Here is an 18,982-nt window from a genome sequence, read left to right on the forward strand (position 1 = left end):
CAGCTGCTTCTTTAATGCACTGCTGCTACTATGCAATGCTGGCACAACAGAGTGCCTCCATTTCAACAGATCTGTGTTTGTATATGTCCACATCTCACCGCTGGCTGTGGAGTCACATCACATCCAACAATAAACCAAAAGTTACAGGAATCATCAGGAACCAGAGAGTTTTTGGCGATTCCTAAACTATGCCATTTTCTCTCTCTTTTTTTTAAACTAAAAGCGAAGTAATACCACATATGAAACTGTGGGGCTTTAATATTTTTTAAAGCAGGAGGCAGAGGATATCTCACCTCCTTGGCAGGTTCTGTACACATTTGGATGTGTTCATATAGCAGGACTCATTCTTTCAAAAGCAATATATTTAAATGTACATAGTCGCAACTGACATATACTTTTATTTTCTATCTTTGTCCAGGAAGGATTCAAAGTGATTCACCATATGCCTAAAATACTCCACAATAATCAGGAAGTCAAGGAAGAAATAATGAGTCAGTGAAAAACAGAATTATCAGTTCCACTAAATATCTTAAAATACTCTCCTTAATAATCATCCCTTAGACGTTTCCCAAAACTTAATAGAGTAGAGCAACTGTCCCCAACTTTGCAGAGCCTGTGGGCACTTTTGGATTTTTGAGAAAGGGTAATGGGAGCCACCATAAAATGTTGAAAAGTTTCAAGCTAGTGAAGAAAATCAGACGAGAATGAGGAAGGACAAGGGATTGAAATAGCTCCTCTTTCACAAATGCAGCTGTGCTAAAGGGAGGGCACAATTTCACTCCGTTGTTCCTCCTTGCCCCAGCCAACCAACTCTCATGGCTGTTCCTCTGTGTGGATTCTGTGATCCTGGGAATTATCTTTCTGGGTGTCAGGGAGAGATTCAGCAATGGAGGGGAATGTGGGAAAACTCCATGTACCTTGTGTGTGTAAAGAGTGACCCCTTTTCAGGCAAGAGACTAAAAGAGGTGAATTGCCATTGCCTTTCTCTGCATAGCAACCTTGGTATTCCTTGGTGATCTCCCATCCAAATACTAACCAGGGCTGATATGCTTTGCTTCTGAGATGTGATCAGATCAGGCTAACCTTGGCCAGGTGAAATAGGATACTGTCTGTTTTACTGTGGATTAGTGAGACAAGGATAGCTATGTAACAAAAAAGGAACTGAACATTTAAATAAAGCGCTCTTACACCACCATTCCAACCTGTTTTGTAAACAAAAGAGCTGGGTTTGGAGTGGGGAGGGGCCTCAGAAGGGTAAAATGCCATACAGTCCACTCCAAGCATCCATTTTCTCAGGAGAATGGTTCTCTATAGTCTGGAGATGTGGTGTAATTCCAGGAAATCATCAGGTCTCACCTGGGATTGGCAATCTTATTTGATAGCATTTAGGGCTCTAATGAAGATAATAGGTTGGAAGCAACCAGCCTTTCTATTGCTGAAAACAGCAGGAAGGAGTCCCTTCTGTCCACCATATATGCTGTATAGACAAAAGCCTTGTGGGATGTAAGAAGGGCAAATGTGAGACTGAGTAAAAAACCTGCTGGATTAAATCAAATAAAAAATCAGGGATAATACTATATCCTGCAGATGCCCCTCAATTCTATGTTGCCGACTCAGGATCCCAAACCACAGTTTTCTAAACATGATCCAACAGAAAATATTTGAACCACTTGAGCTTCACTTCCCCCGATTCCTATCCCCTTCTCTAAGAACTTCAGAAGACTTGAGTGGTCAACAGTGTCAAAAGCAGCTAACAGACTGAACAAAATAAAAAAGAATGATTTCTTTTGTCAAATTGCAAGCAGAGATTATTCAGCAGAGCAACCATAGTTGTCTCTTCAACCTAGCCCAAAGTGAAATTGAAAAGGATTAAGGGAAAATGAGGAATCCAGAAAACCACAGAGTTGGTCATCCTCTCAATTATCGTCATAGTAAAAGTGGGAACTGCTTATAAGCAGACATAACCTCTTTATCAGGAGAAGGGTTTTTAAAAACAAAGAATAAATAACATCAGGGTGTTGTGTGGTTTCTGGGCTATATGGATTCAGAGGAGTCCTCTGAAGATGTTAGCCACAGATGCAGGCGAAACATCAGGAGAAAATGTTACTAGAACACACACAACACCCCCAGTGATTCCAGCATGAAAACCTTTGACAATACAAATAAATAACATCCTTCACAGCTTTTGGAAAGCATTCTTCTATTATAGAAACGTTAATAATTTTCAATGTTGGTTCCCTCACTTTCTCTGTAAAAGAATTTACCAACCAGGAAGGGCAAGAATACAAACTGTAGCATCATGTAATCTGTGGTCAATGCTAACCTCATAAATCTATCAAATAGGACTAGATAGAGTTTCAGATCTATTTAATACATCCATATTATCAGGTTTGAGTGGGTAAGATATATTTTGTTGGCAAAGAACCATGAAAACGTCATCACCAGGCCTATGGTTGAGGACAGTGACAGTCCCATTCTAGCTGGTTTCTGTTCCCCCGCCTTCTTTTCCTCCTCTCTTCCTTTCTTCACTTCCTCTTGGATTGTTCTCTATTATTGACATTGTCTTGTGGGGGTGCTGTCTTGTTACAGTTGGTAGGACTTTAAAAGTTAATCTATATATTTATGCAGAGCATTTATTTCAAATTGTAGATTTTAACCGCTCTTAGTCACCTTGGGTTGCCCTGAATTGGATTCAGGTTAGGAAAGGGTATGATAAAAATCAATCAACCACTAACCAACCAATCAACCACTAACAGTCACTTCCTTATCACTATAAGACTATGGTTGCAATCAGAGTACACTTGCCTGGGAATAAGCCTCGTTGAATAACATAAGGTTTACTTCTGAGTAGACTTTCTTATGATTACTTTCTTAAAGTGCCATTCTATGAAGATTTAGACGATTTAGAAAAAACTAACTTTGCTTTGGACTGAACTGCAAACTAGGAGCGTCACCTGACAAATTTTTGTACTTAACAGAAGTGGAAGTGATTCATCTGATATCATGGCAGTGTAAAAGTACCTCAGTGGCTTTCCATCATTGTCTAGTTAGTTCAGTACAAAGGTGTTCATGTTGGCATTATACATAGAGGATCAAATCTTTGACTCATTAAATATAACTGATATTACTGCAGTGTGTTGAAATAACATGTAATCAATCAGTACAGTGAAACAAAGCATTTAAAAATGATCAGCTATGATCTAAACAAAAGAAGAATAGCTAAAAATAATATGCCATAGCTGCTTTCATCTGCCTTTTTAATTTTGTACTGAACAGCATTAACTGGGTTCAGCTTTTCATTTGAATGGACATGTGACAAATATAAAAGGGGTTCTTACGCAGCTCTGAACTTCAAAAAAGATGACTGTAATACATAGGAAAGATAATAATGATCCTATTTGTATGGGTCCTTAAATCTCTTTGTTGAACCATTTTCTGATTCTGTGTAGATTGTGAAACTCTTTTTGAAAGAGATATTCTTTTATTTCTTTGTCTGAGCAGTACCAGCTGCGTAGACAGTACTTTAAGCCTTGTCATCATTGTCGTCATAAAATCTATATATCTAAACTAGCCTCAAATAACCTTTTGGACACTTGATTATAGAATGAGGAATCAGAAAGTAAATGAAACAATAGAATCTGAAGAAAACAGTGTCTCCCCCTTTATTTCCCAAGTCACAAAAGCTCAACAAAAAAGGAAAAAAGGGCATCTAAAATATCATACTTTTCTGATATGGTGAAAGAATAGAGCTCAGAGAATGGCATGTAATATAGGGTAAGTAAGGTTGTTGAACTTCGGGTACAGCCTACAGATCACTGTATTACAAATTATTTCCAGACAACAGAGGTCAGTTCCCCTGAAGGATATGGCAGCTTTGACAGGTGGACTCTATAGTATTATATCCGCTGAACTTCCTTTCCTAGACAAACTCTGTCCTCCCCAGGCTCTACCCCCGTCCCCCCCCCCCAAATCTCCAGGTATTTTCTAACCTGAATTTGGCAACCCTAATATATGGGGAGTTAACTGAGTTTTGTGGATGGATGCCTAGTTATGGCTGCTGATGCAACTGTATGAGGATTATAGTATTTCAGACTGCTGACAGAAGTGATACGATTGAATGTATCACTATACAAAAAAAGTTACCCACATAGAAAACTAGGATGTCAGAAATGGGCTAATATCCATTTTTCTATGGGAGGGCATTTTCCCCTTTATATCAAGAAAGACTGAATCATGAGAACACCAGCAAGCTGAAGTAGCACTACTCAAGCAAAGGTCAACCTTCTCAGTAAGAACTAGGCCTAGACTGGGCTAAGGACTCATTGTTGAATGAGAATACAGAAAGAGACAGAAGAAGGAATGAAACAGAATATCTGCACTCAAGGAATTCTCATGATCAAATGGAGTAAGAAGGAATGATAGCAGGACCATCTTTTAAGTACTCATACATTCATTTATCAAAGAATCACTCAATCACTCCATTTGCAAAAGAACCAAATGGGATATGACACACAGGAGAAGAGCCGGGTGGGCACAAAGCATCAGAAGCACAGAAAGGAAGTTTAATGCAGAAAGTTATAAAGAGAGATGTGAGAAAAAGGAAATAACAGAAGCAGGTGAAGAAGAAGAATGTATCCAGTTAGATTGGGAAGGAGAAGGATGGTGTGGTGAAGTATAGCAAAACAAAAAGGAAAACCAATTCAATCCACTCTCAGAGCTGTCAAAAACAAGCTTATCTCATAATCCTACATTCCCTGAGCTGGTCGCCAAGGTGTTCTGCCTGGGAGTTTGAAGTAAACTGTATACCGCATGGCTAGCATAATTTTTCTTTACACCGATTTCCTTCAAATTTCTACAGTAGACGTATTTAAAATCCTAAGTACAGTAATCCATAGTTACCATAGTTTCAGACATGAAGTAGGTTACTCCATTTTTAAAGCAGATCTTTTTTATATAGGAAATATATATAATGAAGATATCATCAGTATTGCTATAAAATGATTTTTAAATCAAAGTCACATGCCCAAATTTAGTTGTCTTGTACGTGGTAACTTTTGAAATAAGTATTTGTAATAAAATGTACTGTTCCAATATGGATGGCCATTAAAGTTAGCAGGCTGGACCGTAACCAAACTTTCCACTTGTAGAAGGGAAGATGGTTTTCACTAATTCCCTCCCACTGCGGCCTCTGCCATTTCTACCAAACCCTGCTTTCAGGAGACTCCTGGGAACAGTTTGTGGGTGTACTTGGAAGTTTGCAACATAAGAACAGATGAAAATCACTCCAAACTTCCTCAAGCAGAATACTTAGATACATCAATTTGAAAGATGTTGCTATAATGAGCAATAGTTCTTACTATAGTTTTTCTTGTTAGCATTATTGATCCTTCTTGTTAACAAGATTAAATCAATGAAAATGTTCATATAAAGCTAATGGAAATATACTGACAAGTCCAATACTTATTGCTTCTGGATTCAGAGGAACCTTCCTAGCATGATAGAAAATTACATTAACTGTGCTGTGGTCTGTGTAAGACATACGAATCCTCAATGAGAACTCAGATCACAGAAAATAACCTCAGCACATTAGACTTTAAAAGGCCTGACACAATCTCTGGACTCTGGAGATCACCAATAATGATCTTGGCTAGCTGTAAAAGTGAACATAACTTGACAAATGTGAGATATTTTGTTTGCCCTAATGTAAACCATACAGGACTTGGTGTCATAAAAATCCTTACTAGGCATTAAAATAATACCTGTGCTACTGAAGTTGCTTCCGTGGCCCTTGGTATATCTTTGCAGCCCTCACTACACATCTTCTCAAAAGAGCTAAATTCACGTTGATATCGTCTTTCTCCCTCTAGGAATGTCCTTGGAATACCACCAGACTATTCACTAACTTCAGCTGTAATTTTCCATCACAACATTTCAGAGTTGCCTCCCTCATGACTAGCTTCTTCCAGAAGACAGATCACAGGATTGCAAGCTATGGTTCAGAGGGTCTACCACCCCTTCCTACTTCTGTTTTATATTAAGACCATTGTGAAACATATACACTAAAGTACTGTTAAATAATATTTACCAATACATAAAAAAACCCTGAAAAGCGATAATGTACTAGAGAACTTAGCAACCCAATGGCAATTATCCACAAGGCATACATTTAAAAAAAGTAAATTAAAAAATGCCATTAAAGCATCACAAATTCTCAGTGGGAAATGCACTGAAATTAAAGAGAAAACAATGAACCATCGCAGCATGTTCAATGAAAACATCAATTGACTACTGTATTATAATTCAAAATAAATGTGACTATTATGGTTGCACTCTGATGTTCGGTTACATCCTTCTAAATCAACTGAAAACACTGGGCTTAGGGCAACTCTGCTTAGCATTGCACTGTGAAGCACAGGAAAATGTTACCTCACTGATACTACACAAGCTGACACATGTGAAACAGTAATTCTTAAATATGAAACCTTTACTCAATAAAGGAAGAAGACCCACATGAAGCAGCCAAAAGCAGAGTGAATTTCAACAGAAAACCAGCATAAGGGGGAAGGGAAAGGAGAAAATAGGTCTCTAAGGATTTTATGTAATTAAAAGGTGGAGGGACCAACTTTAAAATAGGGATGGCTTCTGAATTTCACCCTGACACATGTCTGTCACATTTGGCAGCCATGCCACACAGCACTGATATGATTCTTGTGTGAAAGCAATAATGTACCATTTTGCTTTAGCTTTTTTTTTTTAAGGGTTTAACCCATGGCAACCATTGTTGATTGCCGGGTGTATGTGTGTGTGTGTGTGTGTGCTGTTTTCTATCCTTAGAGTTTCTAGTCAGAATGAAGCACCTACAGCTTGCTGTTCACTGCTGGCAGGAAGGATAAACCTGGATCCCACACATGGCATGATTTGTCTATCCTTGATTACAGTACACTTGATGACAGGCAGACAAGACGTGTAAATGACTACTGCTGAAGACTGCATTTCAGGTGAAAGTTTTGTCTGTGGCACAGAGAGCAGACCTAGGACAGGGCATTAACAAGGAAAAAAGATCAGAGAAGGATGACAGTGAAAAATGCAACAGGGGCAATCCTTTAAAGAGTGACGGGAGAGGAGAAACACGAACAAGCCAATAAAAATTCTTTAGTTTGGATGGAGACTGAATTTGTTTTACACTGAACAGGCCCAAAACTATGATTTAAGGCAAAACATAGTCATGTGGGGTTGTTATTTTTACATAACACCCCTTCCTTTGTAATCATAAAAGTTTTTACAACACTTCAATCCATGGATATATTTGTTCATTCTTTAAAAACCAGGAAGAAGGAAGGTAAAAATGATTCTTACCTATGTCTAAAATCTTTATTTCTTGGTGGGAAGGTAAGCAAAGGAAGAATAAGAAGAGAGAAAATAGTTAAGAAGGTATGTTAAAAGAGAAACAGTAAATAGGTTCTGATACAGATAAGATTAGTGATTAGTGATCAGACTTTTTGGTTATCTGTAAACACTTTTAGAAATAGTCCCATTAAGATATTTTAAAATATTACTTTTAGAACATTTACATTTTTATTGCATTGTTCAAATATATATATGGAGACAGCTTCAAACAACTGAGCTAAAACAGCACAATTCAGAAATTGTTTAGGAAAATATATACCTTAGTTCAAGAACACTTGTAACATTTCCAGATGGGAAAATCCGTCGAACATAGTTGAAATCTCCTACATAAAGACTTCCATTAATACCACAAGCTAAGGCCACTGGAGCCAAAAGTTTATTGCCATCTGCTTGACCATTGCAACTTGGGCAAGAAATGCTTCTCCGTCGACCATTACCCATGATACTACTGACAACTGGAGGCTGCTGAGAGATGAACTGGTTTTCCCCATTGCCTTTGTATAGTATTCCTGAAGAAAACACAAATATGATTTCCCACATCAGTGGCACATTTTTTTCAGCAAGCTTCAACTTATCGTGTAAATGCATCTAACATTCTGAAAAGTGATTGGGTTGAATCTTGACTACCATAAGCAGATGACACAGACCTTTGCAAGAAGATACACCTTCCCCCTGGAAGTGGATTGTTGGGGAACAGTACCAGGGGTTTGAAGTAAGAATCCATTAGTTGACCCCCCCCCCCCGAACTGCTGTCCTCTAATTTGCATTAGTTGCCAAGGGTTCCTCAACTACAGAAACCTACTTTCCACCAGGGCAGGAATCTAAATAAGACTCTGCCTTCACAGTAGCATCTCTATTAAAAAAACACACAAAAACAAAAAACGACTAACCATAGCAGATTCCTAGAAGTCAGCAGGACCTGCGTTTGGACTCCGAATACCTGACACATTGACCCATTTTGCCCATTCCAGTAGGAAGACTATGGATTAATACAGCTTTCAGCTCCCCCTCATCCCCTCCAGCAGATACCTGGAACTATCCAAGAACACTGAACTATTTTGTAGAATGGACATATAAGAAACATATGGACAGTCTCCAATTTGGTACACAATTCCCCCTGTTAGGCAGAGACAACTGATACATTTATATGATTTCTTCTGGTACCATTTGAATAAATTGCATAGCTGCTATGAAGTGGTACAGGCCCACAGCTTCATACAGCTATCTCAGTAAACTGTTGCTGCAAAAAATGGTGTGTGCCAGTCATGAGATCACAGTGGAAAAGGGTCTTTATTGAATACACAATAATAATAATTTATCTCCAGTAGTAGGCTCTACAACGTATCAGAAGTTCAGTACTCGTATGTCAAGCACAACAAAAAATGTTTTGGCAGGCCACCTGCCCTTTAAACCTAATTCTGCTTCAAGGCATCAACAATCATTGGAGAAAAGACAAAGTGCTTCACCAGCATCATTTTTTACAACCTTCACAAGAGATGTGAGGAAGCAATATATGTGCCTAATGTTAGGCTTTCACAGCCAGAACTATATTCTGCTAGACCTGACCACTATCCTCATTATTGTCCAGATCAATGACTCAATCGAGGTGTGCTGTGCGAACTGCCAGCTATTATTGTTGCACTTGTTCCCAATAAATCTCAATGTGGTATAATTCATGCAAAACCACATGACACTTTGCACTGAAGAGCAACAATTTTATTGACTGAGCGTTCAGCATTTAAAAGACAACCTTGGTGCTAATGATTATATTCGTCACCTCTTAATAACTGTTAAAATCATCAGTCTGCAAAAAAAAAAAGTTTTTAAGAAGTTTTAAGAGCTTTTCTGCACCCCAAGGCTACTTTTCAGTTGAATCTCGAGATAAATATTTCCTGTTAAGTACACAGTGTGAGGGTATGCCAGTTGCTCTTCTAATGCCATGTAATAAGACAGAGGTAACTACCAGAGAAAATCCACATTATCAATTCTGGGAAAATGAAAATAAAATGAAAACTTTAAAATAAAACTCTTCTAAATAAGGCTGCATCATAACAGCACATGGAATACATTTATCCATGAACAGTTGGAGCAAGAATGCACTAATGGAATCTGAAACCCCCCCTTCTATGATTACATCATTTATGACAATCAGGAAACCATAATTTTGCTGAAATAGCTGAGTTCTATAATTTTCATCAGAGGTATCATACAAGTCAGCACTCTGCACTAAGGCACCTGATTTATTCTGTCATTACTTTGAAAAATTGCCCCTTCACATCTCTCTTCTATTACTACAGAGAGGAAAGATGAACATTAGAATATTTATTGCAGTGATTCAGGGTGTCCGCATAAACACCTGTCACTGTCTTTGCTCCACTGTGAATAAATTCCCCTAGCTCATCCACCCTGTCATTACAACTAGCCACTTTATTTATTCAATTAGACAGGCATCATTTTGAAAAGTCATTACTTGTCAAATTGTCTCCTGAGCATAAATTTAAACATGTAGCTATCTTGCCCTTTGAGCAGAAACCATTCAATATTAACAAGGAAAGGAAAACAAAAAGAATAAACAGACACAAAGATAGTTCTTTAATCATACATGTTTGATTTCCAAAGGGCAAATTCCTCTGACCTCCTGAAGTGATGGTTATCAATGATACAATTGTCAACTGTTAACCCCTTTCTCCCATTGACATGTATGGCAATCACACGACAACATCTCTGAATGAGTAGCTGATTTCATAATAGCTGCAGAATATATTCCAAGAAAGACCCTTTATTTTTAGCACTTTAAACGTTTTTTGAATTAACGTTTTTTGAATTAAGATCCCTGAGGTGTCAACTGAACTATTTATTTAAAAAAATAAGAAAGAAAAGAAAGAGATAGATGAAATGGAGCATGGGAGATCAACTCCCTGCAAAGAGTTGTCTGCAGAAAAATCTCCTTCCCATCTCACACACCTCTTACTCCGAAGCGTAGCTGGGCCAAATTACGCCCGGTGCACAGTGTGTTTTTTCCACCCCTCTCCGCAGCACATACACGCACCGCCCCCCCCCCTTCCCACACTTACCTACGTTCCTTTTCTATTTCTAGTACTTTTTGAAGCTGAAAAAAGCGGCCTCTTCACAGTTCAGGGAAAAAACTGCCTGATGAACTATACTTCCCAGGAGACCTTGTGAGCCCCAAGGTCTCTTGGGAACTGTAGTTCCACAGGCAGTTTTTAGCCTGAACTGTAAATAGGTTACTTTTTTCAGCCTCAAAAAGTACTAAAAAAAGAAAAGGAACATAGGTAAGTATGGGAAGGGGGGCGGGGGTGTGTGCCATGGGGGGGGCTGCGGAGGGTGGGGAAAAGGGGAGGGCCCAGGGGCGATTTTCCAGGCCCCCCAGGGCACCATGCACCCCCCACCCCCTTGGCGCTCCGTACTGCTCTTACTAGAGAATTGACCAGCATTTTTCTGACAACGAATGAAAAAAAGCAAAGAACTAGGGGAAATGTAGTCCAGAGGGTGCCATTTCTCATGTACAGAGGAGCAGACAGGACTACAATTCCCAGACTCCTCCTCACTCAGCTTCTTAAAGCTCTAGGGCCCTCACTCGATTGTCCTATTCCTTGACTGAGCCAGCTGTTGAATAAGTCAGCAGCAAGCCTGGCACCAAAGGCCAGAATTGAGCAGGCCACCATACCTCAGGTTGTTTGCAGGAGAAGGCCTCACCACATCTGGAATGGCTCCAGCTGAGGTAGTGAGAGCGGAGCTGTGGGGGAATAGACCTCACCATGCCCAACCAGAGCACTCCAGGCAAGCCACCAAAAATTGGGTTGGAGTGGTGGGGAAATGTGGACAGAAACATTATTAGAACCGTGATCTGATTCAGACTATGAACTGAGATAATTAAATTACTATGATTCACAAAGAAGACTTCTTCAAATTAAATACTAACACTAAGTTTAATAAATCTTACCATTCTGAACATCTAAGACATGATGCTTATCTAGTGTCCAGCCACCCATGTTGGAAGCATCCAATTCATAGCCTTGTAAAACAGCAGTCCGTTTTTCCCACAGTGTTAAGTCCAAACAAGATTCATATTCATAACCTACAGACACTGGACAGAAAAAAAAATGCTATCAAGCATTCGTTGAAAGCAAGGAGTTAATTTTTTGGAAATGTTCCCTAATTCTTCTACAACAAACATACAACAAACAAGTTCAAAACAGGAAATTCAAATTTTAAAAAAAATATTTATACTAATTTCAGATTTGCACTGTCTTCTTGAGTTCTCTCTACTTGACACTGTTAAAATGACATTGTGGTAGTTTTACTGGGATTAACTTTAGAACCAAAGTGGAAAGAAAAGCTTTCTTTCAGTGTCGTCATATTTGGAGCAGGAATATGGTTGCTCTCCTGGAATTACAAGTGACCTCCAGGTAACAGAGTTTCCAAGTTCGAACTAGCAATCTAGGTAGGGATGGAGCTAGAAACCTAAATCGTGGATGCTACTTGTTGCCAACCTGGCAATTAATCAGATAGCACACTTTAATCTGTGATGGATGTTTCAATCAATTTAATTGAACTGACTGATTAAAGCTTGAAGTATTATATACCTGAAATTGATGCTCCCATAAATAATGCGAAGGTTCTGTATAATAGCAATTTAAGGCAATTAAAATCATTTTGTTGTTTCAAAGAACATCAGACTACAAAAAGATACTTTATATTTACAGCCTTAAATTAGTGACTTTCAATTATTAGTTAGGTCAGCTGTGATCACTACCAATACAACCGGATTGATGTGTGGCTTTTATTTTAGAGATATCCTATTAATTTAAAAATTACATACAGTGCACCCAAGATGCTGTAATAGCAACAGCTTTTTCCTAGTCGCAGCATATATTTTTATATCAAATCTGTGAATATCAGTGGAAGCTTATTGCTTTCATTTTCAAAGTAGTGCAAAACAAAACAAACAACCTCCCACCTGCAACCCCATTTATCACCAATGGCAAAATACGCAGGACATACCAACAGCTTCAGATAAACCATAGACCTTCTGGTTATATGCGTCAGTTTTATCCCATATAAATGTGTAAGCCAAATTAGGGGATGCAGGGAACCATTTTTGGAACAGTCTTCCCACCACTGCCACCATGAGATGAACTTTCATTAAATTGAAGGGTATCACTGATTGAGTCATGGTGATCTTAAGAACAGATTTATATCCTGCGGCTCTGGAGCTTAAGTATGATAGTTTCAAGTCAGTTCCTGGAATTGTCGTCTCCTCATGCAGTACCTAAAACATGGAACGGAAAATTAATAATAGCACAATCTAGGTTTAACTTGTTACTCCTTTATAGCAAGAAAGCAATGCAATCAGAAACAATATTTGAATGGTATTTTATAAGAAAATGACTCTTTGAAACACAGTAATAAAACAGTACTTTCATTACATAAACTGTTGGGGCATGATCCAACAACTTTATTAGAATGAACAGGCACTGAAATGTTTTTGCAACCACATTCCCAACAGTAACCACAACCTAGGAAAAAACATTCCTTTATGTACAAAAGACTGCGGTTTGTGTTCTTAGAAAAGACCACTTATCTGAAACAAAACCACATTCGCAACAAATGAGTCACAGTTGTTCATGTATTGTTCCTTTGAAATCAAACCTTCTCCCTGCACTATACAAAAATTATACATCAATTATATAAAATTATATCTCAAAAATTGGCTCACAACCTCAAAAGCAGATGACTGAGCAATATAAAGGAGCTGCCTCTTATAAACACAACCACCCAGCCCCCTTGTTTGTGTGGAACTAACTGCACATTTCTTTGGGTCCTGGGTTTTTACTTTTCTTAACAAACAGCTTTTGTTACCAGCCTTTTTTATTTTTACCACCTCTTTATATTCAATGTTTTGCCTTACATATCTATTTTCCACTTACAATTCATTCCGTTTAGGTACTACATTTTTGAGGAAGACAACAACAGTGGAACACTAAGAAGACTTAGACCCATCGATGGATTTGGAATGGTACATAGATGGGGTAACTTTGCTCATGATTGGGTTGTGATTGCTTTTCTAGGCTCTTCCACCCCCCACACACATTTTTTTCAGTGTTAGGAGAAGGAATTCTTACTTTCCCTGTATCTTCCTCAGTATACCTAGAAAGTCAGTAAATTGTCCCTCAGCGTTTTTGAGAGATGTATATTTACACTAATAGAGAAAAGCTAGCCAAGGCAAGGAACAATTATTACATGTGCCCCCCCCCCCCCCGTCAGCTTTGGTAGATTTTTCTGTCCGATGTTTCTGACAAATCTCGTTTGAAAGGTTTTTAAAGTTTGCACTGCATCATCATTTCATATATTTTGTTATTTAGGAAGAAACTATTGCTATAGATTCTGCATTAATTAAACCAATTTTGTTTTTAGAGTTTTGTGCCATTGAACTACGCTCAGGGCAGGTTCAGCAGATCAAGTAGAAAACAAATTAACTATGTATGAAAATAGGGACCAAAACTAGAATGAAAATTCTATTCACATGTCTATTAAAAGGTCTTCCAAAGCAAAAACCAACCAACCAAAACTTTAACTGATACTGGAATGCTTGTAGTTATGGGGCTAAATGAAATTCTTGTGGAAAGAAGTTCTAAAGATAAGAGGTCATTGCTAAGAACGGCATAGCATGGGTACCCACCAGATATTCCTTAAGCAAATAATTTTCTTGCAGCAATACCTCCTTGGATGATGTTGATGCATGGGTACCAAGTTGGTAGAGATGACCCTCCAAGTACTTTGGGCTTTAAACAGTTAAAACCAACAATATGTATTAAGCCCAACAAACAACATAAAATCCTGGAAGCTAATATAGTTGGTATAAAATTGCCATCACATAGGTGGAGTCCGCAAGGGCCAAAAACAGTACCATGGAACAGTAAAAACACAGTTCCAGGGGTGTTATTCGCACAGCTGACGCCTCCACAACGAGGCAATGCTATGCTTCCCCCCCACACACACACACACCAGGGCGGAAATACCATTTCCCTGCCTCACTCAATAAACAAGGCTTTGGGGAAACCGTTTCCCTGCCACTGCAGCTTTTCAGCGTCTCCATTTCCCCCCACACTTATCTTCTCTCCCTGCTGAGCTCCGCAGGGACGGGGAGGCACAGCCCATGAGAGCTAGCGGACGCATTCAAGATAGCAAAGTAATCCTTCTTTGTCACCTTGACTGCCATCTCTTAAGATTCCATAAATGTCCTATAACATGCTCTAATAGCCTCGTCTTGAATTCTCTGCTAAACTCACTCAGTTCCCATTTCATCAGCCCTAGCTCCTTGGTGTATGAAGAAGCCGCATGTGAACGGGAGCGAAAAAAAACGTTGAGGAGCGATTGCTTTGATGGCCTCAGAGAATCAGATATTCCAGTGCTCCTCCAGCTCAATGAAGGAATCAATGGTAGGCTTCGGATCCCACAAAGCATTCCTATGAGATCCATATGTCTCTGCGTGTGGGCATAAATAAACCCATTGCCTAGGCAGGGAGGGCACTGATCCAACCACAGCGTTCTATCTATAGAGGTTGGGACCACATCTCAAAGATGAAATCTAGTGTGGGACCTGCTTGATGTGTGGGTCCCATAACAACCAGGGAGAGTTCCAGCACTTCCATGACACAATGACATCAGGTCCACTGCTTTTGATGATGAAGCAGAGTCTACATGGGAGTTGAAGTCTCCCAGAACTATAAGCTTTGGGTACCTCAAGGCCTAATCTGAAACTATCTCCAGCAGAATCAACAGGCTGTCTTCTGGTATGCTAGGCAACCGGGACACTAGCAGAACAGCCAAACTCTCCGATCAGGCCAATACAATCAATGCCAGAGATCAATCAGAAGGATGTTGCTCTGAAAGAGAAAGCCTCCTGGACCAACACTGAAACCCACCTCCCGGCCCTTTGTTCGCTACTGGTGGAGAACCGAGAAACCTGGTGGGGTAATGTATTGTCAAAGGCTTTCACGGCCGGATTCAATTGGTTGTGGTGGGTTTTACGAAGGCTTTCACGGCTGGATTCAACTGGTTGTGATGGGATTTACACACTACTAGACACAGTGTTTAACAGACTTCCCTCTGTGGTACACCTCTGAAGATGCCAGCCACAGATGCAGGCGAAACGTTAGAAACAACATCCACCAGACCACAGCCACACAGCCCGGAAAACCCACCACAACTGGTGGGGTAAGTTCTTTCAAGGTAATAGTTTCACCCTCCCTGACCCAGGTATCAGTAACACATCCCCAGTCCACCTTACATGTTACCAGGTAATCCCATAAGGTTGTAGTCTTATTGTTTATGGACCTGGCATTGAACAATACCAGTAACGGAGAAGGGAAAGGAATGCTAGGCACACCTCACTCATTTCTTGAAATGGGATGAAGATCAGAAAGACGGTCGAACTTTCCTATTACTGGATTAGGTTTATCTTCAACTCACAGCACTTCTGTTTTGGTCTACATAGGCCATTTTCTAAGCCTGAAAATGTTATGGCCATATTATTAGCATAAAGCAGGAACAAGCAATCCAATGGGCAAAGGCAAAATCCTGAGATATTGGCTGTTGCTCTGGCCAAGTAACAACTATTATCTCCCCCCCACCTCCAATTGTGTATCAGCACATCCACATATTCATAGGTAGATGTCGTTGGGAACTTTTTTTTGGATTCATTTCATAAACATTTTCCCTAATATGAATCTACTGAATTTAATTGTACTCCTCATCTACTTTTGCCAAGAATTCCACATTAGGTGTGAAAATTGAAGACACAGGACACCTTTACTAAATCAATCATTCCAGTACAGAGTTACATGAATAATAATCATTTTTCTTAATTCCCACATGTGTTTTGTTATAAATGAGGGTGGTTTAATGAATTAATCTATCATCTAGATTATTTTTCTGATTGATTTGAACTGAGCCTTTCCAGTCATGTCTTCTGAACATCTAAGAATGGGATGGCAGAAACTAATTTAATTAACAAAATTTTTAATTGATATGCAAATATTGTAATAAACATTTTACAACCTACATTTAGCAGTGAAATGGGATAACATATAATATGAAGTGTACCTGGGATTGGTTCCTTCCCACAATAATTCCAGAAAAAAAAAGGCAATGAATGATTGGACCAAAAATACAAGAGCAGCAAGCCTCAAAACAAATGAGAAAACCAGTCTAGCTCCTCCAGCATGTAATTCTGCAATGATTATTTAAAATAAAAATAAAACAATACAAAATATGATTTACATTATTCAAAATCCAGTCAAAAATGATTTAAAGTAACATGGGAGCTTTCCCCACTGACAGAGTTGAACTGGTTTCTACCTAGGTTCGCATCAGTGAATCCCCACTGCCACAGGGCTCAACATTGTTTTGTCTCAGTTCCGCCCCTCAGAACTGTGACATCCTTGTCGCAGTTATGAACTACACTTTTCTGCCAGAACAAGGTCAATACCGCTTCGAAGTGGGGAAGCATCAAAACGACACCTCATCCGTTCAACCAATCACGAGCCGCTTTTGTGGCATGTGCAGTACGGGAGAGTCGTGGCAGGCAGAAAGCGCATGTAGCTGTAAACTGTAAAAAAAAAGAACGCTCCCATTTCCCACTGTAACACAAGCGCCAATCACGATCGAGGAGCGAGACAGGCACCAAGATGATCCCGCCCACTTAGCTCGGTTCCAGAGGGCCAACTCAGTAGCTGTGGGGACAGCCTGGAATCACCCTCCACGGCAGGGAACCGAGTCGACCTTAGCTCCCTTCTGTAGTGGGGAAAGCCTCATAGAACAGAACTAGTGATGTACCTTTCAAAAATAAATTAACCACTACCACATGTGAGAAGTGTTTTCTCTTTAATCCTATGCTATTATTGACACAGTTGTAACATTTGTGCCAGGTACCAAACCTTTTATATTTTTAAAATGCAATTTCAGTTATTTTCCTGTGACCAAACAGTACAGCTTGCAAAGTCACCTAACTTGCTTGCATCTGATATCCATGTAGCTTTCCTGGATGGAATGCATAGATTGCTGGGCCAGTGAATCCCCCAGTGTATGGGGCCCACCTGGCATGATTGGCCAATCAACATGAATAGTCCACCTTGCATGATTCTGTTTGACAGGCAAAATGTCTGAATTGCTTCAAGGCTGTCCCCATCTAGGGCTTGATCCCAGATGCATTCGGTAGGCTACTCTAGTGCCATTCCATTACACCATGCCTTTTCCTGTGGTCTTCTCCTCTCAACTCTATGTGGCTAATGTCAGCAGCCATGCTAATAGTCAGAAAAGTTGGGAGGTTACAACGGAGCAGGAGAAAGAACAAATTCACCCTTTGTGAATTTTCATCAGTTTTCAGCAGTTTCAGCAGTTGTCATCAGCAGTTTTCATCAGAATTTTCAGCAGTTTCATCAGCACTGCTGATGAAAGATTCAGAAACAGTGATTTCATTTCCCTTCCCTTTTCCATTGCAGCTTCCTAATGGTTATTAGTCCATGTAGGTCAGACAACCCTGGTAATTAACATGCCCAAGATTGGAGGGAACAGATGAGGGAAGGGAAATGAGGGAAAGAATCTTGGCCACCCTGTCAGTCTATTCTGGTACTCCCTGTCCTAAAGCATTCATTTATGGGTCTCCTTGGCCCCTTTGGCCTCTAGTCTCCTGGAAACAGCTCTAAATTTGAATCAAAAAAAATTGTAAGAAGAGTTAAGATATAGATGTGACATCTTATGGTATAAGCCCAAGCAAAACAATGGGCCTAGAAGGATGTAACTCTGTTTAGGATTGCACTGGTAGACTTCTGTTTAGTATTTAACAATGATGGCTTGGAAAGCTCTATATGGCTCATAAGAGAGAGACATAAGCAGGAAAGAGAGTCACTGGTTTACGACAGTGATAGAAGGAGACAAACAAATCTCATTCGGGAATTTTCATTACAATGTAAATGTGGTGTTTAAAACTTATTTGGCTGTCTGGCAATCACAACATTCAAGCCAGTGCACATTATCCTTAGAACGTGTTACACAATTGAATAAGGTTTTATTATCACTGTTTAATGTACATAAAAGCACCTAAATACAATAGGTAATGATAAAGTGATTCAAGGACATAGGTAAGGGGGGGGGCTCACGAGTTTAACCCCCCATTACATGTCCAAAGCTCCGCCCCCCGTTTGTGGGTTTTTCGTATTTTTTAAATGTTGTTTCAGTTTTTGGCCTGCAGGGGGCACAGTTTTTAGACTAGCAACACCAAAATGTCAGGGATTTGTTGGGAGACTATTCTGATGATACCACCCAGGTTTGGTGAAGTTTGGTTCAAGGGGTCCAAAGTTATGGGCGCTCAAAAGGGTAGCCCCATCTACTATTAGCTCCCAATGGAAACAGTGGGGATGAGGCACCCCCTTTGGGAGTCCATAACTTTGAGCCCCCTGAACCAAACATCACCAACATGGATATCAGAAGGAGAGTCTCCTGAAGATACCCTGAAAGTTTGGTGCTGCTAGCTTAACAATTGCACCCCTGA

General features: G+C 39.7%; 1 protein-coding gene across 3 annotated transcripts in view; it reads right to left on the reverse strand.

The window, feature by feature from the left end:
* LOC125439722 (teneurin-3) overlaps nt 1–18,982 on the reverse strand; it is a 171,048-nt gene that overhangs the window by 48,080 nt on the left and 103,986 nt on the right. For 2 of the 3 annotated variants that reach the window (XM_048508858.1, XM_048508856.1), the window contains 4 exons: nt 12,433–12,700; nt 11,372–11,515; nt 7,667–7,916; nt 7,357–7,377 (listed from right to left, as the gene is read on the reverse strand). In XM_048508858.1, coding sequence (XP_048364815.1) covers nt 7,357–7,377; nt 7,667–7,916; nt 11,372–11,515; nt 12,433–12,700 — 683 coding nt within the window. The remainder of the gene's footprint in view (nt 1–7,356; nt 7,378–7,666; nt 7,917–11,371; nt 11,516–12,432; nt 12,701–18,982) is intronic. The other variant, XM_048508857.1, reaches the window with a different exon arrangement.

The sequence above is a fragment of the Sphaerodactylus townsendi genome, linkage group LG10 (genome assembly GCF_021028975.2).
Source record: "Sphaerodactylus townsendi isolate TG3544 linkage group LG10, MPM_Stown_v2.3, whole genome shotgun sequence".
NCBI lineage: Eukaryota > Metazoa > Chordata > Lepidosauria > Squamata > Sphaerodactylidae > Sphaerodactylus > Sphaerodactylus townsendi.